General features: G+C 41.7%; 3 protein-coding genes across 4 annotated transcripts; 2 read left to right on the plus strand and 1 right to left on the minus strand.

Annotated features, from left to right (window-relative positions):
* Positions 1-476: 476 nt before the first annotated feature.
* On the minus strand, positions 477-4168 carry LOC114165371 (uncharacterized). Of its 2 annotated transcripts, XM_028050016.2 has the most exons (5): positions 3972-4168; positions 3587-3793; positions 1696-1800; positions 1104-1309; positions 477-889 (listed from the first exon to the last, which is right to left on the minus strand). In XM_028050016.2, exons 1-5 carry the CDS (start codon positions 3989-3991, stop codon positions 543-545), a joined length of 885 nt encoding a protein of 294 aa, XP_027905817.2. In that variant the 5' UTR covers positions 3992-4168; the 3' UTR covers positions 477-542. The 2 variants fall into 2 exon arrangements, with proteins under 2 accessions (XP_027905817.2, XP_085523687.1); XM_085667561.1 differs by lacking the exon at positions 1696-1800.
* A 12992-nt stretch (positions 4169-17160) lies between these two features.
* LOC114165372 (UPF0481 protein At3g47200-like) lies at positions 17161-18763 on the plus strand. The gene has a single exon (XM_028050017.2). It carries the CDS (start codon positions 17296-17298, stop codon positions 18652-18654), a length of 1359 nt encoding a protein of 452 aa, XP_027905818.2. The 5' UTR covers positions 17161-17295; the 3' UTR covers positions 18655-18763.
* Positions 18764-21832: 3069 nt separating this feature from the next.
* LOC146882388 (uncharacterized) lies at positions 21833-22946 on the plus strand. The gene is made up of 2 exons (XM_085667385.1): positions 21833-22086; positions 22388-22946. The coding sequence occupies exons 1-2, from the start codon at positions 21833-21835 to the stop codon at positions 22944-22946; spliced, it is 813 nt and encodes a 270-aa protein (XP_085523511.1).
* The last annotated feature ends 1252 nt before the right edge of the window (positions 22947-24198 follow it).

Raw genomic sequence — 24198 nt, forward strand, 5'->3', positions numbered from 1 at the left:
GGTAAATTGTGCTAGATCCAAATGTTGTTAAAATCTCTCGGTAATTAGTTAATCACACTTGCTCTTCTAGGGGAATTGCAAACCCCTGGTGAAACCATTAATGAGATTAAAATTCCTATAAATGTCAAATTTAACTCCCATTAAAAACAATTATTTTTGTAGTGTGAAAAGAAAAATTATTGGTATATAATTATTTTAATTAAATTAATTAAAATTGATAGAGTACTTTCAAAGTGTGGTTAAAATTGTTCTTAGGTACATGTTTTTAAATATAAATGTTTTTTTATTATAAAAAAGTTGTTGAGAAAATAAAAATAAATTAAGTACTAATTATTAAAGTATAATTTATTATAATTTGCAATAATACTTATAATAGTAATTAAAAAATCCAATAAATAGAATTATTTTTAAAACCCAAATCATCACAAATTCTCATAATCAACTAAACCAAATGGATACAAATTCATCTTAATCCACATAAATATTAAAGGATGATTACAAACCAAGCATCAATTATAGTAAACCCATTCTAACCTTTTGAGTCAAAGCATAGTGAACTTTATGAGCCATTTTCCTTTGTTGGATAACATTTCTGCCTGAAGCATCAAAAGGGCACCTTTATGAGCCATTTTCCCGGCCATCTCAATCTCATGATTTGGTTTTCTCAGAAGTCTGAGAAGATATGCAGCATCAGCTATTTCATTTGCCTCGTTAATTGACAACATTTGGAGTTTCTGTGAAAGAAATTTCAACCGTTTCTCTATGTTTTTCACATCAGCTTCTATCTCATTGTATATCTCACCAATTTTTGGCACCTTCGACAGTTCCTCCGCTGCACTAAGGCTCAATGATTTCGTCTCAATCTCGTTTTCTTCCAATGTTTGCTCATCTGCATACAATGAGGTAAGAAGATTCTCCGCGTCAACATTTTAGCAACACATGTAATATTGAATACCCAACATTCTCATCAACATTCTATCTTAAACTTTACCCATATATGTAATTCGTTTAATCATGGTACAATAAGAGAAATTCTCATAGATTTAGATATCTATAATACTAAATTTGCAAGACTAAATGTACTTAACTCGTTTAGGATTCACCTGGTAGCAGTAACGTGGCATTTGCTAGGTTGGAAGTTCCACTTTCTGTGCTTTTTCTGCGTTGGCATGGACTAGTTCTTCTCTCTTGTGAACGCCTGCTCCTATAATAATCTTGTGCTTTGTCACTAGAAGATGGAGTTTTACCTGGTGATTTGCTCACTCTTCTTCTCGAGCGTGTACTACTTTGACTCCTCGATCTACTTGGACTGTTGAGATCAATATTCAACATTTTTAAAATAAAATCAAAATCTTAGAAATTGATCAATATATATGGAGAAACTAGTGAACTTAGCTAACGTTTTTAGTACGTGTTCAATAATACCAAATAGCTAAAAAAATTGATTATTAATTTAATTTAATCATTATAATAATTATTTATTTATTTTATCTAAACTTGACTACTATTCAATGATTAATAAATCATAACTAACGGCACATTTCATAGAAGCTTGATTGGAAAACCATGCATAAAATGTTACTCTAAAATCACACGATGCGTGAATTATAAGGGAACAGATCATGCAGTGTGAGACTGAGAAAATTTTTATCAAGAACAACAAAAAATAAAGTTGAAAATTCAATATACCCTGACCTTCGTGATGCTGTCTTTGTTCTTTCCTTGTTTATTGTATCACTAACGCTAACACTAGTAGTCTCTATGCAGCGGTCCACGGCGGCACGATAAGACCTAATTCCTCTGCACAGAGAACAGTTGTACACATTCGTAAAATAATCGATAAATTTGTATACCAACAAACTTGTAAAAAAATGAATTTAACAACTGAATCGATTAATAATTTTGTAAAATAACAATAATATCTAAGTTTACCGATAACATTTTGTTGGGTTATGTATTTTTTCATATATGGTTATGATTATAGTCATTGAGAGATTGTGGTTCTATATGGTTATATGACATTAGTCTTACACATATAAGACCTTAGATACCATTTTTACACCAAAACCTTAAGACCCCTTTGGTTATGGTTATAGTTATAGATATTGGGAGATTGTGGTTCTATATAGTTATATGACATTAGTCTTACACATATAAGACCTTAGACACCACTTTTACACCAAAACCTTAAGGCAATATTGTTATGGGCCTTTATTCTTATATAGTGTTTAACTTTGTCTTTTCTATCCAATGTGGGAGTTTGACTCACACTTGGACTATTCCCAACACATTTTAATAAGTAACAAATTAATTATTAACAAATTATATAAGTAATATTCATTGTTGTTATTTTAATTTCGTATACGTGTCATAACTAAAACTTGAATATAATACCGCTACAACTCAACAAACCGGTCCAAATATCATAAGTAAAAACTAACAAAGCTTCTTGTGGAATCTGGTTGGATCTTATGTGAGTATTTATTACTGTTTTAAATATAAAGGAGAAAAAAAGGTAAAGAAAATAGAAGTGAATAATTATATATGATGAGATGTGTAACTTTGTTTTTATAGTAACATATTTTATAGTTTATACTTATATATTGTTAAAAAAGTGAGTTTTTAAGTCTAATTCAATCTCAAAACACTGATCTATAAAATAAAATTTACACCCTACTTATATATTATGAAATTGTCTCATCTCTAGTCGATATGATACTTGCAACAAATCTAAAAAGATTTTTTTCTTTTAAAATTCACATTTATTTTTTTAATTTTATTTTTTAAATACTTTCTTAATTATGAATTTCAAACTTTCTTAACTTGACCCCAAAACATACTTAATACAATTTGGAATTCAAATAAAGTAAAAAAGTATATAATCATAGACAAGACTAAAGAAAAATAAAGACATGTGAAAGTTGTATTTTTAGTAAAATAATGGTCCACCACTAATTAGATTCTTTTCACTTTTTGGGAATGGCATAATTACTTATATTATCCTAGTCAGAGTGAGTAGAAACCAAACAATTCATCTTTTGAGCTTCATCGCAAGTCACTCTTCCTACTAGTTGGTCTACGTAACATTTATTTCAATTTAATTGTTTTTTTACTTAACTATTTTTTTAAACTTAACCATCTTTCAGTTAAAAAATCACCTTCATGATAAATAAAACCTACTTACAATAAAATTATAAAAATCACTAATACTTAATTGTATAATTAAAATAATAAAAATAATAATAATTTTATTAATTTTATTGTCATACAAAAAGTGAAGACACGCACATCTTTTCACTCGTTTTTTAATAACGAAGTTGTATGAGAAAATTTATAATTTTTATTAAAAAAATTATATAAAAGAATTGCAATTTTTATCTTAAAAGTTATACTTGCAAAATGTGAAGTAATTATTCGTGTAGCTCTGGCCACTAGTTAAATTTATGATGTTTTTCTTTTTAAATTTATGCCCTTAATTAGCAATAAGAAGCTGTTGATTACGACAGTTCAAGTAGATACTGAACATAAGCGGAAAGATTGAGATGTTGACGAGAGAAGAAAGAAATTGAGGAAATTGAAATAATACCCTTCTTGGCTGTGTCTTCTTCCACTTCTATTTTGTGATGAACTGCGCCTACTCTGCGATGGCCGTTCAGTGCTTTTTCTGCGTGGCGATGGACTGTGTCTTCTCTCTTGTGAGCGCCTATACCTATACCTATCGGGAGATGGACTCTCATGTCTCCGTGAGTTGCTCTTTTCTTTTCTTGAGCTCGAACTACTTTTTCTCCGTGATCTATGTTCAGATCAATATTCAACAATTGTAAAATCAAATCAAACTCTAAACTATACCTCAAAGTATTGCTTTTACCTTGATTTCAATGCATCTCTACGTGATTAAAAGGAATATTAAGATATGAGATAGGAACAGAAAGATGCACACATGATGCAGTCAAACACGTACAAAAATATACCTAGAATTGCCGTCAGACATGTTTGTTGTTTGATGGGTATATTGATTTCACAAGTTGAAAAGAAATTATTCAGCTTCTCTTACTACGTTGTTCTGGTACAAGAGGCAATGGCAAATTTATAGGCTTTATAAGGTACTCTATGAAAGTGTGGATGAATTCTCAGGAATGTATCTGGAAAAGGCACACAATCTCTTTCTGGATACGTTCATGTGAACCATTGTCGTTCCGGGCAATTTCAATTGTAATTCTATAATAGGAAGAAACCAAAGGAGTAGTTTCGTATATTATATATATATATATATATTTAGTGGTTAGCAGGTCAAATTTGTTCAGCTATATATAGTTTTCATTTTCCGTATGTGGCAAATGCAACAAACATGGGAGACTTTTACATTGTTAGTCTTCTTTCACGTCCTTTTTAAATGGTCAGTGTACCTCGATTATCCAAGACCATGCCGATAACTGACACAGTATTATCTGGGTTTAAGCCACAAAGTTGAGATGGTATAGGTTACTTAAAAATATATGTTCTCAAATTAACTGCATAAATAAAATTATGCACAAACATGAAATCAAATACTCTATTAGGTTGACTAAGATGACCAAGAGAAGATTTACTGAATAATAAAAATGAGTTTGAGGTAATTTATATAAAAAATAAGAAAAATGAAGAGATTTGGCATATTTAAATATAAAATTTTAGATTTAAAATAATCTAATCTTCGTATAAATGATAAAAATGAGTTTGAGGTAATTTATATAGAAAATGAGAAAAATGAAGTTATTTGTCATATTTAAATATAGATTTTTAGATTTAAAATAATCTAATCTTCGATTCCGGTTTGCTATCACAAAAATATACAAATTGATGTAAATTAGCATAAATTAATTTAAATAAATATAAATATTAATTTAATTAATTTAAATAAATATAAATATTTACACTAACATAACATATCGTGTTATTAATAAATAAAACTATAGTGTTTAATTATTACAAAATCAACCATCCATAAAAGTGTTACAAAAGAAAATCCATAAGAAAACTAGTAAACAGTCTCATAGTGATCTCTACTTCGTCTTTATGCATCCACATGTTCACCTACATCAACATCTGCTCTCATGTAACAAGTTGACTAAACAAGTGTTGTCTATGATCTTTTCAAAAAGACGACGCTTTCAAAGCGCTGTCTATCAATGCTCTTATGGAAACATAAGTGTTGCCTACAAGGTTGTTTATTGATGCAATTGCATTGTTTTTTTTTTATAATTTATTTAATTTTTCGTTCATTCCTTCTAATTTTAGTGTTATCTCTCACTACAAAAAATTGTGTAATTTATGAAATTTATTTTTATATATCACTCACTTCTTATTTAATTTTTTCAAGCTATATTTATAATTTCATAGTTCAATATATTTTTTTCTTTAACAATAAAATTTAAATTATTAAAAAATTATAAAACTTTAAAAAAAATATATGTCAATGTACGAATAAAAATTGAAAGAAGAGATTTCATTGATTGTTCAACAATTTCAAAGTGCCCAAGATTTGAAATATTCAAACATAAAATAGACAACATTAAAAGACATTGACAAACCGTAATACAATACTACATTTAAACCTAATCTTAATTTTTTTTTTTTGCTTCCACCAGTTGATTGTCCTACATCATTTGGAGACACCTACATGATTTGGATATAGTACGCCACTTTGAGTATCATGTGCATTCAATGATTAAAGAATATAAGTAATTTTCTTAAGTAAATTATACCTCATTACCAAACGGATGTACCAAAACAACAACCATTGTAGCGAGAGGTTCAGGAATATATTCTCTGAAAGCAACGTAGGCAAGCAAGGTTTGCATTTGATTTCTTGAATGGTGCCTTCGGCAAACACATCCTACTACTAGTGCCAATAGTTATCAACTCTAGAAATACCAACAAGTGATGCAAAAAATAGTGGCAGAAAAATAATGCATTGTTTTGCAACATGGCCTCTACAATCAGATGCTTTTATTTTCCAAAATAAGTACAATGATACAAATCCTAGTGATGAGCATATAAAATATATGTGTATTCATGCATTAGTTTAGGTCATTTTTATTCATTTGTGCATTATTGGACTAATTTTCATCATACATTATCTTGTTTCGGATCATACATTTGGGTTTGTGCATTGTTTGCATAAACAGGTCTAAAGGGAGTTAGTTAGACAAAAACAACGTGTTCCACATGTGTCTAGTGGATTTTTTCACAACATGTGAATTTGGCTTCAAAAGTGTAGGATTCAATATAGCATATTCCACATGTGCCTTATGGATTTGACTTCAAATTGCAAGATTCAAAACAATGTGTTCCATAGGCTCATTTTGTCAAAATTATCTTTTAGAAAAAACATGATCGAAAAGAAAGATTCTCCATTTATAAGTTTTAAAGTCCAAATCATGGTTTCTCATCCATTAACATGCCTCCGAAGCATGATATGCAAAAATAAACAATTTTATTTTATGAACTAATTATTATTTTAGTCATAGTTTCTTGTCATAATTAAAAAAATTGTAATGAAATAATAAAATAGTAAATAGAATGAAAAATATAAAGAGAGTTAAACGAATACTCAGAAAGGAAAACTGTATCACACCTAGCCGGTTCTGCTAGCTTATCAACACATATCATCCTTGACCGACAACCCATATCGGACAAGGCTGGGGGACTGGTGTACCGTACCTAGCCAAACTCGACCAAGTAAACAGTGTGCATATCGAGACCGCCAAGTACCCAGGCTAGGCCGAGTTAGCACTTCATATCACCAACATAAGCCATCTGGGCAAGTAGTCGGTCTAGACCGACTACTCGAGCACATCTGGTAAGGTTAAAGCCCAAGCCGACTACTCCAATAAACTTAACTCCGATAAACTTAAGAGAAAATCGAAGCCCCCGCATTCAATAGGTCTCAAGGGCCTGGGTTGGGGCCCAGGCCCACTCATGGCCCAAACTAGAGCCCAGGTCAAGACCCAGTCCATGAAATGGTCAAAACGTCATTAATGTTCTATAAATACACGTGGACCCCATCATTTAAAGGGACGCATTCATTACACTGATTTGACTCTCTGAGAGCTTTGACTTACTTGAGCTTTGGAGATTCTTCTGCAGGTAACCCCTCCTGGGTTCAAGTTGATATGTATCGACCGGGAAGAGGCCAACTGAAGAGATAACGGACTACATGGTAAGGTGACGCTTGTGCCTAACCTATCTTATTTTTTCTCTGCAGGAACAATTGGCGCCCACCGTGGGGCCCGAGACGAACACCTTTAGTACCCGTTTTTCTCTGAAGATGGTTTCCGCCCGCAGCAAAGCTGGAGCTAACAAGCAAGCGGACGCTGGTCCCTCTGGACCTCCCAGCATCACCCCTGACTTGGCCGCCATCCTAGACGGCCAGGCAAAGATGCAACAAGAACTCGCAGACCTGAAGAAGCGCAGTGCTGAGGAAGGATCGAGGCAGACGCCAACCTGAAGGGAAAAGCCAAAGAAACCTCTGAAGCTGTGAAGTCTCCGGCCTTCCAGCCTACAGAGGAAGAAAGTGAATACAATCCCACCCCCCACACCTTCACCACCACCCAACAGACACCCGTTACCTCTACCCATCCCCATCACTTTCCATCCGGTCAACCAGGGCTCACCGCACCCCCAACTCCCGCCCCCACCATCCCAACCACCCACGCCCCCTACAACATACCCACCGCTCTCCATACCACATATATCCCACCCTACAACCCACAATATCTTCCCACAACCCACATCCCTCCTCACAACATCACCTCCACCTTTCCTGCTATGATCAACCACCCACCCCCACCCCACATGCCCCCCCCTCACCAGCCCAGACGCCGCCACCCATTCACGGATTTTATCGCCAACACCCCTCTCCCGGCCCAGTGGGAACCATTCAACCTGGATCGCTATACCGGCGAAACCGACCCTGACGAACACCTGAAAGTCTACATCATCCACGTCGCCCTGTACACATCTCAAGACACAGTCTTTTGCAAAACTTTCCCCACTATCCTCAAAGGCCCTGCCCTAGAATGGTTTACCACCCTCCCGCCCTACTCAATTGATAGTTTCGACATCCTTTCCCACATGTTTTCCACCCATTTCGCTGGAAGCCGCCCACATCAAACCACCACCATATCCCTACTGGGTATCAGACAAGAACCCAATGAACCACTCAGAACGTTCATCGATCGCTTCAGTAAAGCCGCCCTTCGTACACCACACCTCAACCAGGAGATGATACTCCAATGTATGACTCTCACCCTACAGCCCGGCCCCTTCGCCAACAACGTCTACCTCCACCCACCCACCTCCATGCACGAACTCAAGCTACGTGCAGCCGACTACGTCCGCATGGAGGAAATGCAAACTCTTCACACCAAATTCTGCAACGACTACGCCGCCAACACCTCCAACCCCACCCCCAACCCCACCCCCAACCCCACCCCACAACCTCACCCGCGCCCTGATACCCGCCCACGCGAACCCCGCCAACCTCGCTTCACCAGATACGCTCCCCTCACAGTAGCCCGCTCCCGCATCCTAGACGAGGCCCTCCAAGTTGACCTCCTCCCTCCACCACGAAAGACAACCACACCTCCTAACGCCGACATGACCAAGTATTGTCGGTACCATCGCAACCATGGTCACACTACGAAAGAATGCAAAGCGCTCCAGGATAAAATCGAAGAACTGGTCCGTGCTGGCCACTTTCGCCGCTTCATCCGTAGGGATGACCATTCCTCCTCCTCCCGATCCCGCCACCCCTCACGACATGACCACAGATGCCAACCAAGCGACGCCCATCACAATAGCCACCCCACCCAACCCAACAACCAACAGCTAGAGCCCGCCCACACCAACATTACCCCTGCCGACCCCCCCTTACGAGGCACCATTAACACCATCTCTGGTGGCTTCGCAAGTGGAGGCTCCACCTCGTCCGCCAGGAAGAAACACCTTCGCCATATACAATCCATCAACCATATCACTCATTCCCACCACAGACGTCGTATGCCCCCCATCGTATTCACGAATGACGACTTCCACGGCCTCGACCACCAGCAGGACGACCCCATGGTCATCACCGTTGAAATCGAAAATTATGCCGTTAAGAAAGTACTTGTGGATCAAGGCAGCTCAGTTGACATCCTCTACTGGGTCACCTACCAAAAGTTACAACTTCCTGACACCGCCATGATACCATATGATGAGCCCATATACGGCTTTTCCGGCGAACAAGTATCCACCCGGGGCTACATAGACCTCCATACCGTCTTTCAGGAAGGAACCCAAACCAAAACCATCCCAATCCGCTTCCTTATAGTCGATGCGCCAACATCCTACAACATACTCCTGGGCCGTCCTTCCCTCAATACACTTGGTGCAGTCGTCTCTACCCCTCACTTGGCCATGAAGTTCCCAGCCCCCATCCGGCGACATCCTAACCATCCACTGTGACCAACGCCTGGCACGCGAGTGCTATATGGCAAGCTTAAGACCACAACTCCCAATCCAACAAACAAACCATATCGAACGACCACCTAATTCCCGCATAGCCCTATCCGGCGAGGACCTTGACCCCAGAATAGGCCGGGATGTCCGCCTCGAGCTAGTCGAGGACACCACTCCCCTGGAACTCCCCAATGGCCACTCCATCAACTTAGGCACTGGTTTAAACTCTGACGAGCGTGCCACAATCACACCCATCCTCATCAATAACACAGATCTTTTCGCTTGGTCAGCCGCCGACCTCCCTGGAGTAGACCCCCAGGTGGCATCCCACAAGCTCTCGATATATAAAGAAGCCCGCTACGTATCCCAGAAAAAGCGCAAGCTTGGGGAAGAACGCAGACAAGCAGCCAAAATAGAGGCCGACAAGTTACTGAGCGCAGGGTTTATAGAAGAAGCTCAATACACCACTTGGCTTTCTAACGTTGTCTTGGTAAAGAAAGCCAATGGCAAATGGCGGATGTGCGTGGACTACACAGACTTGAATTAGGCGTGCCCTCGCGACGCCTACCCCTTACCCAACATCGATCGACTCGTAGACGGCGCGGCAGGAAACAAGGTGCTTAGCTTTTTAGATGCATATTCAGGTTATAACCAAATTCCCATGGCCACAGCAGATATGCACAAGACCGCCTTCATCACAGACGATGCCAACTACTTCTATAGGGTCATGCCCTTCGGCCTCAAAAATGCTGGGGCAACTTACCAGTGACTAATGGACAAAGTCTTCAGCCATCTAGCAAGACACTGTGTCGAAGTCTACGTCGATGACATGGTCGTCAAGTCCCCAAGCCATCATCAACACGCTAAAGACTTAGAGGCAGTGTTCTCCGCCCTGCGCCAATAGAACCTCCGCCTAAATCCCGATAAATGCGTATTCGGCATCGACCGGGGTAAATTCCTTGGTTTCATGCTAACCCAACGCGGCATAGAGGTTAACCCTGAAAAATGCAAGGCTATCATCGAAATGCGCAACCCCATTACTGTCAAAGAAGTCCAACGCCTAATCGGCTGCCTCACGGCCATTTCTCATTTCCTGCCAAAACTAGCAGAACAAACTCAACCCATAATCCAGCTCCTAAAGAAATCCACCCGGTTCACGTGGACTGATGATTGTGAACAGATCTTCCAGAAACTCAAAACATCCCTAACCTCACCCCCCATCCTCCACAAACCAAACATCAGCCAACCCCTACTGGTATATATCACGGCCACCGACCATACCGTCAGCGCAGCCCATGTCCAAGAAGTAGAAGGCACGCAACATCCTGTGTATTTCGTGAGCAGAACACTACAAGACCCTGAAACCAGGTACCAAATGGTAGAAAAACTAGCCCTATCCTTGGTCCACGCCGCCTACGCCCGTGTTTCCAAAACCACACCATAACCGTCAAGACCGATTACCCAATCCAGAAAATATTACAAAAGCCGGATCTAGCCGGACGCATGTCATCATGGGCCATGGAGCTGTCAAAATTCAACATTCGCTATGAACCCCACGGCCCCATCAAAGCCCAGTGTCTCTTAGATTTCGTCAATGACCTACAACAAACACCCGTTGAGGACTAGTGGACACTTCATGTAGATGGCTCCTCAAACCCAAGGGGTGCCGGCGCTGGCATCGTGTTAGAAGGCCCCAATGACATCCTCATCGAGAAATCTCTTCACTTTGCTTTCAAAATGTCGAATAACCAAGCCGAATACGAAGCTATCCTCGCCGGCCTTTCCCTAGCCCGTGAAGTCGACGTCAAGAAGTTAACATGCAGAACCGACTCCAAACTCACTGTAGGTCATCTAAACGACGAATTCCAAATCAAAGACCCCATCCTTCAACAATATTCCATCTAGTCCGCGCGATTATTTAATCCGCCTTTGAACAAGTCCGCGTCGAACACATCCCCAGAACCGACAACGTCAGGGCCGACATCCTTTCCAAATTAACCAGTACCAAACTCAAAAACCGTAATTGATCCCTACTACAGCAAACACTATCCACACCTTCCATCACACACACTTGCCAAACGTTAACCAACACCCCATCAAACAACATCACCCCCACCCAAACCCAAAACTGGACCACCCCTTACATTCAATACCTCAAAACCGGCAACCCCCCCTCGACGCGGACAAAACTTGGCTGGCCAAGGCCGCCAGGTACACTATGGTAGGCGATGACCTCTACAAACGCGGATACGGCCAACCTCTACTTAAGTGTGTCACGGCAGAGCAAGCCCAATATATCATCAAAGAGCTACACGAAGGAATTTGTGGTTATCATTCAGGCGCACGCACCATGGCCACAAGAGTTCTCAGAGCCGGATACTTCTGGCCCACGATAGAAGCGGACTGCCAGGATCATGTCAGGAAGTGCAAGCCATGCCAGAAGCACGACAACCTTATCCATCAGAAACAAGAACAACTACACCACATACTGTCCCCCTGGCCATTCGCTAAGTGGGGAATGGACATCCTCGGCCCCTTCTCACCCGGCAAGGGGCAAGTAAAATTCCTAATCGTAGCCGTTGATTATTTTACCAAATAGATCGAAGCCAAGCCATTGACCACCATCACGGCCCAGCAAGTCCAGCAGTTCGTGTGGAAGGACATTATATGCAAATATGGTGTACCACATACCATCATAACAGACAATGGCCGATAATTTATCGACAAGGAGTTAGCCAAATTCTACACCGGCTTAGGCATCAAACACATCACAAGCTCTATAGAACATCCACAAACCAATGGGCAAGCAGAAGCAGCAAACAAAGTTATTCTCATAGAGCTACGTAAGAGGTTGGATACCGCCAAAGGCCGATGGCCTGAAGAGTTAATAGAAGTAATATGGGCTTACAGATGCACCCCTCAATCATCAACAAACGAATCCCCATTCAGCCTAGTCTACGGCGCAGACGCCATGATACCGGTAGAAATTGGCGAACCATCCCTGCGCCGAGAACTATACGACCCAACTCACAACCACCAAAACATGGCCTTACATCTCGACCTCCTTCCCGAACTCAGAGAAAAAGCCCAAATACGCAATCTAGCCGCCAAACAACGAGCTGCTAGGAAATATAATGCAAACCTACACCCACGATCATTTATCGTCGGAGACCTAGTATGGAGAATGGCCAGCAGTGCTAGAAAGAAGGATGGCAAGTTCTCCGCCAATTGGGACGGCCCGTACCGCATACGAGAAGACGCAGGAGGAGGGGCTTATCGCCTGGAACAATTATCTAGGGAAGAGATTCCCAACACATGGAATGTATCCCACCTCAAATTCTACTTCAGCTAAATATGTATCATAGTTGAATCAATACTTGTAACCACGGGTGTACTCTTTTTCCTCACTTGGTCTTTTTTCCCTAAGGAGGGTTTTGGCCAAGGAGGTTTTAACGAGGCACCCCTACTCAATAAATAAAAAGAAGGGTTCCCTACTTTATGACTCTATGCCTTTAATCTTGGTTCATTCGTTTAAGTTCCCCACCCTTACCCCAAGTAAGCGGCCTGGGTCGAACACCCTTTAATCTTGGTTCATTCGTTTAAGTTCCCCACACTTACCCCAAGTAAGCGGCCTGGGTCGAACACCCTTTAATCCTGGTTCATTCGTTTAAGTTCCCCACCCTTACCCCAAGTAAGCGGCCTGGGTCGAACACCCTTTAATCTTGGTTCATTTGTTTAAGTTCCCCACCCTTACCCCAAATAAGCGGCCTGGGCCGAACACCCTTTAATCCTGGTTCATTCGTTTAAGTTCCCCACCCTTACTCCAAGTAAGCGGCCTGGGTCGAACACCCTTTAATCCTGGTTCATTCGTTTAAGTTCCCCACCCTTACCCCAAGTAAGCGGCCTAGGTCGAACACCCTTTAATCTTGGTTCATTTGTTTAAGTTCCCCACCCTTACCCCAAGTAAGCGGCCTGGGTCGAACACCCTTTAATCTTGGTTCATTCGTTTAAGTTCCCCACCCTTACCCCAAGTAAGCGGCCTGGGTCGAACACCCTTTAATCCTGGTTCATTCGTTTAAGTTCCCCACCCTTACCCCAAGTAAGCGGCCTGGGTCGAACACCCTGTAATCCTGGTTCATTCGTTTAAGTTCCCCACCCTTACCCCAAGTAAGCGGCCTGGGTCGAACACCCTTTAATCTTGGTTCATTCGTTTAAGTTTAAATAAACGGTCAGAGTCGAACATCCCCAATAATAAAACTAATTCGCCAAACATCACATACATCAAAACACCCCCTCATAATTATACCATACCGCCAACGCAACACTATCATACAAGTTATCGGCGTCTAATAACAAACATAGCATACACAAGGCATTCATCATATTAAGGGCAAAGTAAAATAGTGTACGGATTATTACAAACAGAATTCAAGTTTCAAATTAAAAAAAAAATGAAGTTCCTACATCCCCTTGTTCTCATCACCCCCCACGGCAGCTCCCGCATCCTTCTCTTCCTCTACCGCCTTCTCCTCCACCTCCTCAGCATCCCCCTCATCCTCCCTCACCAACTTCCCACCAACTACGTCCTTATCTATGTCAAATCTTGAATCCAAGACATCCACATCCGAATGGAACAAGGCCACCTGCCACAACCCCTTCTCGAAACCATTAATATGCTCTTGGATGACGCTATTCTTCAAATCGTCCAGTTCCCCAACAGCCCCATCATACTTATCCTTCAAATCCTCATAGTCTTCTTCCAACTCCCCTATACGCTTGTTTAGCTTTTCCTCAGAGTCCAAGCAACGCACCTTCCATGTTGCCAGCCTTTTCCTTTCCGCTTCCCAGCCTTCTTTCTCCTTTTCTAAAGCCGCCTTCTCCTCCTCAAGCTTATCCACCTTACCCTGCAACTCCTCCACCTCCTTTACTTCCCTTCTGTAAAGAGACCCTACACGCTGACTCAGGACTAAGGCCTTACTTCCAAACTCTACCATTGTTCTCACAATATGATCCACCTCCATGTTATCAATAGAGTTAACAACGATATCCGGAGGGTCGATCGAGATATCCTTCCTAACAGATATCTCCGGCAACTCGATCAACCCGACCTCAGGCAACTTCTCTCCACTAGCCGACCCCACCCCGCTAGCCGTCCCAAGAAGAGCTGCCCTTATCTTCTTTACGTTTTTGCCCTTCCCGGGTCGAGGCGGAAGCTCAGCTTTCCTTTTCGTCCCGCCGTGTACATGCACCTCCACAACCGATTCCTGCAGGTTGGGAACGTCAGCTTTCCCAGCCGCCTTGGCCTTAGCGGCCATTTCCTTCCTCAGTGATTGAAAGAGTGCCAGATTCTTCTTGCCAGATTGCGCCATATGCCCTGCAATAACATATCACGACTCGGATCAAAACAACTTAGCATTATTAACACAGCTTAAGTAATAAACAGATACCTTCAATATCTATTATCGGATGCACCGAATTATAAACCCTAACTAGGCCCTTAGTGGGCAACTTATCCACAAATTTCACCTCCTTGTCACCAGCCGACAACTCCTCCACTCCCATGTCTTTATATCGAGAAGGATTGTTGGTCCAACTAAAGGGAAACTTGGTACTCCCATCCGCATTCAAAAAATGAGATTTACCCCCTAACGACGACTTTAAAGTACCCGTCTTTGAAATGCTTGAAAGACTGGGAGAAAGCATCCAATCTGCTGATGCTGGGGCGACTGATTAAAGAAAGCCAAGTAGCCGGCCTTCGGGGCCTGGTGTCATAAAAGTACAAGAAAGCATAGGGAGTAGGTTCCAAATATAAGGACTCGCACAGAATGCGGAAGGCCTGCAAGTAAGCCCAGCTATTAGGATGTAGCTGGGTAGGTGCCACATTCAACGCCCGCAGCACACCCATAGTGAAATCGTCTGAGGGCAGTCGCACATGAAGCTGAGAAAAGTGGCACATATACATGTAGAAGAATTTTTCGGTAGCCCCCTCCTGCCCATGGCATACCCGGTCGACGACACTCACCCTCTCCAGCAAAACAATGTCTCCACTGACACCCCTGGACATAACGGGTGTGCAGTTCAGCCAAGAGTTCAACAGACGAGACCACCTGAATAAAGACGATTGATCACGAACATCAGCAGCAACCCACCCATAGCCGCCTTTGGCCGGCCAGTTACTCTCCTCTAACTCTTCGGGAGGATCCTCTCGAACCTCCCTCACTACCTCCATCGGCATCCCGCTTGTAACAACTCTAGAACTTGTACCCTCTCCGCCAAGTCGTCCATCCTTACTTCTATCTGACTCAGTACTTTCACTACTACTAGACGAAGACACACTACTACTACTGGACATACCTGATTTCGTTTTTTACGGGAAGATGTCGGTCGAAATAGAGGACTAGTCGGACACTTTTACACGCACAAGGTCTTTAAATTCAGAATTCACAAATGAAACAGGTAACCCCTCATCTGTTTGCAAACACATATTTATAGCCCACAATCCCAAACGACGAACCTCTTCCCGCCAAAACCAAAACCATACCACAGACCAATCGACACCATCATTGCAAAAGATATGACACTTCAAAACGACAGCGCCAAAACTTTTTCGATTTGACCAACTGACACCCTTTCACCTACCTTCTGATGGTTACAAATTCTAAGCCTTAACACTGTTCACCACATTTAAAGGCTGGGGGACTGGTGTATCACACCTAGCCGGTTCTGCTAGCTTATCAACACATATCATCCTTGACCGACAACCCATATCGGACAAGGCTGGGGGACTGGTGTACCGTACCTAGCCAAACTCGACCAAGTAAACAGTGTGCATATCGAGACCGCCAAGTACCCAGGCTAGGCCGAGTTAGCACTTCATATCACCAACATAAGCCATTTGGGCAAGTAGTCGGTCTAGACCGACTACTCGAGCACATCTGGTAAGGTTAAAGCCCAGGCCGACTACTCCAATAAAACTTAACTCCGATAAACTTAAGCGAAAATCGAAGCCCCCGCATTCAATAGGTCTCAAGGGCCTGGGTTGGGGCCCAGGCCCACTCATGGCCCAAACTAGAGCCCAGGTCAAGACCCAGTCCATGAAATGGTCAAAACGTCATTAATGTTCTATAAATACACGTGGACCCCATCATTTAAAGGGACGCATTCATTAATCACTGATTTGACTCTCTGAGAGCTTTGACTTACTTGAGCTTCGGAGATTCTTCTGCAGGTAACCCCTCCTGGGTTCAAGTTGACATGTATCGACCGGGAAGAGGCCAACTGAAGAAGTAGCGGACTACATGGTAAAGTGACGCTTGTGCCTAACCTATCTTATTTGTTCTCTGCATCAACAAAAACGAAGAAAAAATAACCAGAATCATCGATTAAGTACTTCACTCTCTTCTGCCGCGAGCCGTCACCGGAGATTCGCTGTCTTCTTTTTCTCCGCTGAAGTCAAAGATATTATAGTAATATGAGGGTTGAAATGTCTTTTTCATTCTTAAAAGATAATAAAAATATTTAAATTCTACAGCTTAACTAAACTAAAACTAGTTGACTTGAATACCGACAAAATGAGTCCACGTACCGACCGCAAGTGGTATCCACTAAAAGACATTCCAACCATTTCCACAACTCTTCAAAGAAGTTGCAGAGAAAGTTCGAATTTTTTTTTTTCATCATTTTCTGAGAGCTTTCACAATCACTTCCATAAAGCTCAACCAGATATCATTAGTTTCTGCAATTATTTCCTTGACAAGTTCTTTCTCCCTCTCTGTAGCTCAAAGTTTTCCCATTCTCTCACTTCAATTCAAGATGGCACAACCCGACTTCAGTTGGATGGTTCCCATCGAAGTGATGCTGGGTTCCCTCTTCCATGGTCAAGTCCAAGCTTGCAGCATCTCAAGCGTCACAGAGGAGCTTCGAGGTCCAAACGAAGCAGCTTTCAAGCCAAAAGAGGTCTCCATAGGACCCTTACACAGAGGAATCACCAGACACCTGCAACTAATGGAAGAGACCAAGTGGCGTTACATGCGCGAGTTTCTCGACAGAAGAGGAACGGAAGAACAAAACAGAAGATCAGAGCAAAGGCTCAGAGAGTGCGGCACAGACATCCTCAAATTGGACAAACTAATCATCGCAAGCTACGGAGGTAACATCGAATCAGAACCTCACGAGTTAGCTAAGATAATGATAGTAGATGGGTGTTTTTTGCTGGAGCTCCTTATGAGACTAGGTGATAATAGTAGCAACCCGAATGACCCAATATTACAAAACCAAGAGAAGGTGGTGTCTGTTATTAATGATATCACAATGTTGGAGAACCAAGTTCCCTTCATTGTGCTCAAGAAGTTGTTTAGGAAGGTTTTTCCTGATCGCAGTGACATCAACAGTGATCACCGTGTTGCTAATATTGTTCGCAGGGCTTTCGGTTACCCTGAGGTGAATAACTCTGGTGGCGTACACATTCTTCACTTGATGCACTTGTCCACAGTGGAACAGACTCAGCAAGAGGGTAAACTCGTGAAGCAGGAGCTTCTGAGATGCGCCACGAGGCTTCACGCTGCTGGAATAACGATTGAAGCTGCAGACATCACTCATCGCCATGAATTGGTTGATTGGTTCAACTTTGACATTAGTTTTAGTGGCAGTGTGCTAAGAATTCCACCGCTGTGCGTGAAGGAAACAACAGAAGTGAGGTGGAGGAACTTGATTGCGTGGGAGCAGAGCAGAATTTGGATCAGATGTAAGTACACTTCATATGCATTGTTCTTCCAAGGCTTGGTTTGTTGTAAGCATGACATTGAGCTGCTAGAGGAGAAAGGGGTGATAGTGAATAGGGCTAGGAAGAGCAAGGATGAGTTGTTGGATCTGTTTAACACGATTTCTAAGGGAGCAGAGTACATGGATTCCAGCTATGAGGATATTTGTGATAGATTGAACAAGTTCCAGGGGAAGAAAGTCAGAACTGTATTGCAAAAAGTTCCTATTGTCACTTGGCATGGCTGCAGAGGGGTTTATGAGGTTGTAGTTTACTACTGCAGAAACTGGTACAGAATTTTGATACGTGATCATATCCCCACAGTGTGGAAATTTATAGGAGTGTTAGCAGCGGTTGTGCTCCTTGTTCTCACAATTATGCAGACCTATTATTCATCCCGACAAAAAAACTGAGTAGTGTTTTGTAATTTCGTCTAACTTGTACACGTGAAATCAAGTGAAAAATGGAATCATGTATTGGCTTTATCCGAATGAATAAATCCAAATCTTGGTTTTTGTTTTAGGAGTAACGGCTTTGGCTTTTTGCTGGTTACAATCACAGTTTCACTGATTTTGCTTCTTCGTGACTTGTTCATTTTCCAATAAGAAAAGTAAAGTGCAGGTGGAGAATTTACAAGGAACATAAAATTGTGCCTTAGTCCAAGTTTTTCATTTGGTATTAAGGGATGCTTTACTTTGTGTGCTTAGATTTCTTCTATCATTGAAGTTTTTTTGGGGGGCTTATTGCCGCAGCTAATCAAAGAAGGGCTTGGATCCACTGACAGAGAGAGAGAGAGAGAGAGTGGGCATTAAGAAACTGACAAGTCAAATCAGGGAAGATTTTCTCTAGTTTTCATGTTCCATTTACTAAATGGTTTTATTTACTAATTTTACCAGTATTGGCTTTTTGGCTGGGCCATGTGGCAAATGTAGTAGTTAGTTATAACTGTTAAAGTGTAAACGAGGCAGGAAATGAGGAGTTAGGAAATGGTGAGGATACGCTGAAGTTGGATGGGAAAAGTTGGTGTTGTTCATGATTAACATGACTGCTATAGGAGTGGAATAGGGCGGAGCAAGAGGGGGAAGCCTTGTGAATTACAGGCTGAGCTTAAGAAGGGCAAATCGAACTTTTCACAAATACAAGAAATTTTGTAATTATTTGAACCAACCAATTCTTAATGAAAAAATAGACCGAGATTAAACCTTTAATAATATAACATTCGATATTTTATAAAATATCGCTTATTTTATAAAAGCACAATAATATTTTTTGACACCACACCTTTTTTTATTATCATTTGTTTTTCACTACTGTTTACTCTCTTTTATTTTAAAAATATAAAAATTAACTATTGTTAAAACTATTTTATCCATGTAAAAGTTATCAAATGGTGTCAACACTACAAGAAAAAGGTGCATTTCCAACAGATATTTATCGACGGATGTCCTACTTATCGACAAAAGTACCGACAAATATCATTGATTGATTTACCGACGGATATTTCCTTCGATAATGTCGTATGTGAATGTTTGACCTATTTATTGACGAAAGTTGCATAGTTACCGATGGATCATATCCTTCAGTAAAGTCCTCGGTGAAATCAGAATTACATTTCACTTTCCCCTACCTTAATTTTAGTTTCGTCCCAAAATGCAAACCAAATAGAAAGGTCTTTGCATTGACATTAGCCTAGGAAACCAAATCAAAATCACATTGCACTGTTGTGACCTTGTCATTGCCCACTATCAAACCATCATATCGTCTCTTCTTGTCCGTGGGTTGAGGGTGTAACACCCTCTATTTTGTATTAACTATGTTTAAATTTCTTGTTTAATTATGTAGTATGAAGTAATTTTATGATTTCATAAGTAAATTGACAAAGGGTTTTGTACAATGTAAATGATGATTTTTTTAGAGCCAACTACTTCATATTTTCGAGTTGCTTGAGTAAAATTATGATTATGGCTTCATTAACCATTGGATTAGCCTGAAACTTTTACAGAACATTCTTAAAACATATTTCTTTACTATGAACGATAAGATTTTGAATTGGAGGTGTATGGAAGGGGCAGTAATTCCCGCACTTTACTGTAACAGTTAGGTCTCCAACTGTTGTCCAGTGCAGAGTTGCCATCGTAAACATTTTATTCTCAATTCGTTAACCATTGGATCGTGATGAAATTTTATTCAGAGTTCTTAAGACATAGTACTTAACTTTCACCGTTCGGATTTCTATTTAGAGTTATGTGGTTGTTGAAATAATGTTTTTAGTTTGAAATAACGTCATTTACGTCTTGTTTTAAGTTATTTCTGCAAAAATTGGATTCAAGTTTCATAAACTGTTGGATGGAGCTCAATTTTTTTTGAGATTTCTAGAGACATAAGGATTTATAAATATAGGTTTGTGGTAAGAGATATGAATTTTATAGTTTGAGTAAGAGGTCTTCTAGAAATTCAACAAGTCTGCTTGCAACTACCATGAAGTTGCCAACTATGCAAATTTTGACCAAGCTTCTCTATATGGTCAAAATAAATTTATCCTCACTAAGAAATCTCATAAATCTACCATCAATTCATCTTTATCCATTTATGCAAGATTTTTCCTACAAAATCCAAAAAAAAATGGTGAAAATTAAAGTTGGAGAAGGAATCCAACACCTTGACGTCTTCATTTCCATCTTAGAGTATAATTAGCATCACCAAGGTATGGGGGGGGGGGGGTCTATCTCAAATCTCTAAGTCTTTATCTTAACAAGTTTTCTTCAAGTATACAATCTGTCTTCTTGATTCTGAAATTTTCATATATTATCTTGACATTTTGAGTTGAAAAATGGATTCATTGGTTTTGAAAACCTAGGGTTAGGTTCAAGAATCATCTTATTTGAAGTTTAACACAAAAAGTTATAAATAAAACAAGTTTACTATTTTACTTAAAAGATTTTATATGAAAATTATATTTTAATTATTGTACTATACCTAGGCGGAGCAGTGTAACTACACGACCAAAACTGCCTAGGTATAGCCCCACAAATAACCACTGTATAAGTAACCGGTTAAGCAGGATCACATAACGGCCCGAGTTGCCTACAGTAAAGAACAATACATAATAGGGGGTTGTTAACCCCCAAACTTAGAACGTTACAAACGAAGCCCCTAGTGTCAACAACGCTAGCACAAGACTTGGGCTTGACCCAGGCCCATCTAGGACCGAACATTGGCCCAACACAACTAAGGGGGCCAAGCCCAAAAGAATGGTAGACATAATTAATAACTCTATAAATACGGGTGGACCCTAGTAATTAAGAGGTACGCTTTCATTAATTCCCTAATCTAAGATTTGACTTCTGAAGAGCCCTTTTGCTGACTTGATCGTCGGAGCCCTCTCCGCAGGTAACCCCTTCAAGGGTCTGGACTGCATATGTGAGAGATGACATGTGCAAGTCAAGAAGGAGCCAGCTTGAAGGGTCAAGGATTGAGGTAAGGTATTATTTGTGTTCCCTAATATCTCTTATTTGTTCTTCGTAAGAACAATTGGCGCCCACCGTGGGGCACGAAGCGATACCTTATTAAACAATCCGAACACTCTCGAGAATGGTCTCCACCCGCAGCAGAGCCGGAACCATGAAGCACCCTAAGGCAGGTCCTACTATGCTTGTCAACATCACCCCGGACTTGGCCGCCATCCTTGAAGGCCAAACAAAGATGCAACAAGAACTTGTCGACCTGAAAAAGCGCAATGCTGATGAGATGGAAGCGCTTAGGCAGGAGAACTCCAGGCTGAGGAGGAAGATTGAAGTTGACCCAACCCAGAAGGGGAAGGGTAAGGAGCCGTCAGAAGCTCCCAGGTCCCTGGTCTACCAACCTAGCGAGGATGAAAGTGAATATAATCCCACCCCACACACTTTCACTACCACCCAACAAACACCCATCATCTCCACCCACCACACAAACATCCACCATCCGCGGATACCCCACAACCGCAAACCCTGTTGCCACCCTTCCCATCACTCATATCCCTCCTCACTACTTCACCACCACATTCCCTACCATCGTTCGTCATCCCATCCCACCATACTCGTTACCACCACAACCACCCAGATGTCGTCAGCCTTTCATTGACATCATCACAACCACACCTCTCCCCAGCCAGTGGGAACCCTTCACACTGGACCGCTACACGGGAGAAACCGACCCTGATGAACATTTTAAAGTGTACATCAACCATGTTGCTCTCTACACATCTGATGATGTCGTCTTCTGCAAGGCTTTCCCCACCACCCTCAAAGGCCTTGCCCTTGAATGGTTCACTACCCTCCCCTCATACTCAATTGACTACTTTGATACACTCTCCCACCTTTTTACCACCCATTTTGCCAGCAACCGCCCATATCAGGCCACACCCTTATACTTCCATAGCGTCAGACAAGAAAGAGACGAGATGAGATATGTCTTCATTGACCGCTTCAGCAAGACCGCCCTTCGCACGCACAACCTCACTCAAGAAATGATCTTGCAGTGTATGGCTCTAACTCTCAAACCGGGTCCATTCGCCAACAACGTCTACCTCCACCCTCCAGCCTCTATGCACAAACTCAAACTGCGCACTGCGGATTACATCCGCATAGAGGAGATGCAGACTCCACACACCAAGTTTTGCATTGACTACACACCCTCCTCCACCAGCCCGGACATCCCACCTCCATGACTTGAATCTAGGCCCAGAGAGCCTAGGCAACCACGATTCACCAGATATGCTCCATTAAATGTCCTCAGATCATGCCTTCTCGACAAAGTGCTCCAAGCCGATATCATCCCACCACAACACAAAACCTTGAACCCCCATAATGCTGACATGACCAAGTACTGCAATTATCACAGAAACAATGGTCACACCACCGACGAATGTAAGGCGCTTAAAGATAAAATAGAAGAATTAGTTCACGCTGACCATTTTCGTCGTTTTATCCGGAAAGATGGACCTTCTCATCCTCGTCAATCCGAGAACCGCCACCCCCCTCGCAACACTCGTCACGATAATCAGCCAAATCCAACCAACCGCCCAGATCAACAGCCAGCCCGCACTAACATCAACTATGTTGATCCTCCTTTACGCGACACAATTAACACTATCGCAAGGGGTTTCGCCAGTGGTAGCTCCACCACATCAGCTCGAAAGAAACACCTCCGTAATATCCAATCCATCAACCACATTACCCACTCCCACCACAGACGCCAAATGCCCCCCATCACCTTTACCGATGTCGATTTCCACGTTGTTGACCAACAACAAGATGATCCCATGGTCATCACAGTCGAGCTCGAGAACTTCGCGGTCAAAAAGATGCCCGTAGACCAAGGTAGTTCCGTTGATATCCTTCACTGGACCACTTACCAGAAACTCCAACTTTCCCCCCGCTGCAATGACTCCCTATGATGAACCCATCTATGGTTTATTCGGAGAGAAGGTTTACACCGGTGGTTACATTGATCTTCACACCGTCTTTCATGAAGGATCCCAGACTAAGACCATCCTCATCCACTTCCTCATCGTGGAAGCACCCATATCATACAACGTCCTAATCGACCGTCCATCCCTCAACATTCTAGGAGTTGTTGTCTCCACACCACACTCTGCCATGAAATTCTTGTCCCTATCCGGCGACATCATTACCATCCATGGCGACCAACGACTCACATGAGAATGCTATATGGCAAGCCTGCGCCTCAGCAACAAATCCTCTAAACACATAACATTGAATGCCTACTTGGTTCGAAATCGCTCTATCTGGCGACGACCTGGACCCTAAGATAGGATGCGACTTACACATCAAACTAGTTGAGGAAATTGTACACCTAGACCTCCCCACTGGCCGGACCCTCAAATCAGAATCAGGCCTCCGACGAGAGCACCGCGATGTCCTAACACCCACCCTAACCACTAATGTAGACCCTCAAGT

Source organism: Vigna unguiculata, chromosome 10, assembly GCF_037176805.1.
Source record: "Vigna unguiculata cultivar grain cowpea cultivar isolate G323 ecotype 2 chromosome 10, ASM3717680v1, whole genome shotgun sequence".
Taxonomy (NCBI): Eukaryota; Viridiplantae; Streptophyta; class Magnoliopsida; order Fabales; family Fabaceae; genus Vigna; species Vigna unguiculata.

Bases quoted from the DNA above. Each gene is read 5' to 3' on its own strand.
- LOC146882388 (XM_085667385.1), top strand. From the start codon at position 21,833: ATGGTCTCCACCCGCAGCAGAGCCGGAACCATGAAGCACCCTAAGGCA. The intron at 22,087-22,387 runs GTCCCTGGTCTA...ACCTCTCCCCAG, and splicing joins GAGCCGTCAGAAGCTCCCAG to CCAGTGGGAACCCTTCACAC.
- LOC114165371 (XM_028050016.2), bottom strand. From the start codon at position 3,991: ATGTCTGACGGCAATTCTAG. The intron at 1,310-1,695 runs GTCAGGGTATAT...TGATCTCAACAG, and splicing joins ACAAAGACAGCATCACGAAG to TCCAAGTAGATCGAGGAGTC. The intron at 890-1,103 runs GTGAATCCTAAA...CATTGTATGCAG, and splicing joins TGCCACGTTACTGCTACCAG to ATGAGCAAACATTGGAAGAA.
- LOC114165372 (XM_028050017.2), top strand. From the start codon at position 17,296: ATGGCACAACCCGACTTCAGTTGGATGGTTCCCATCGAAGTGATGCTG.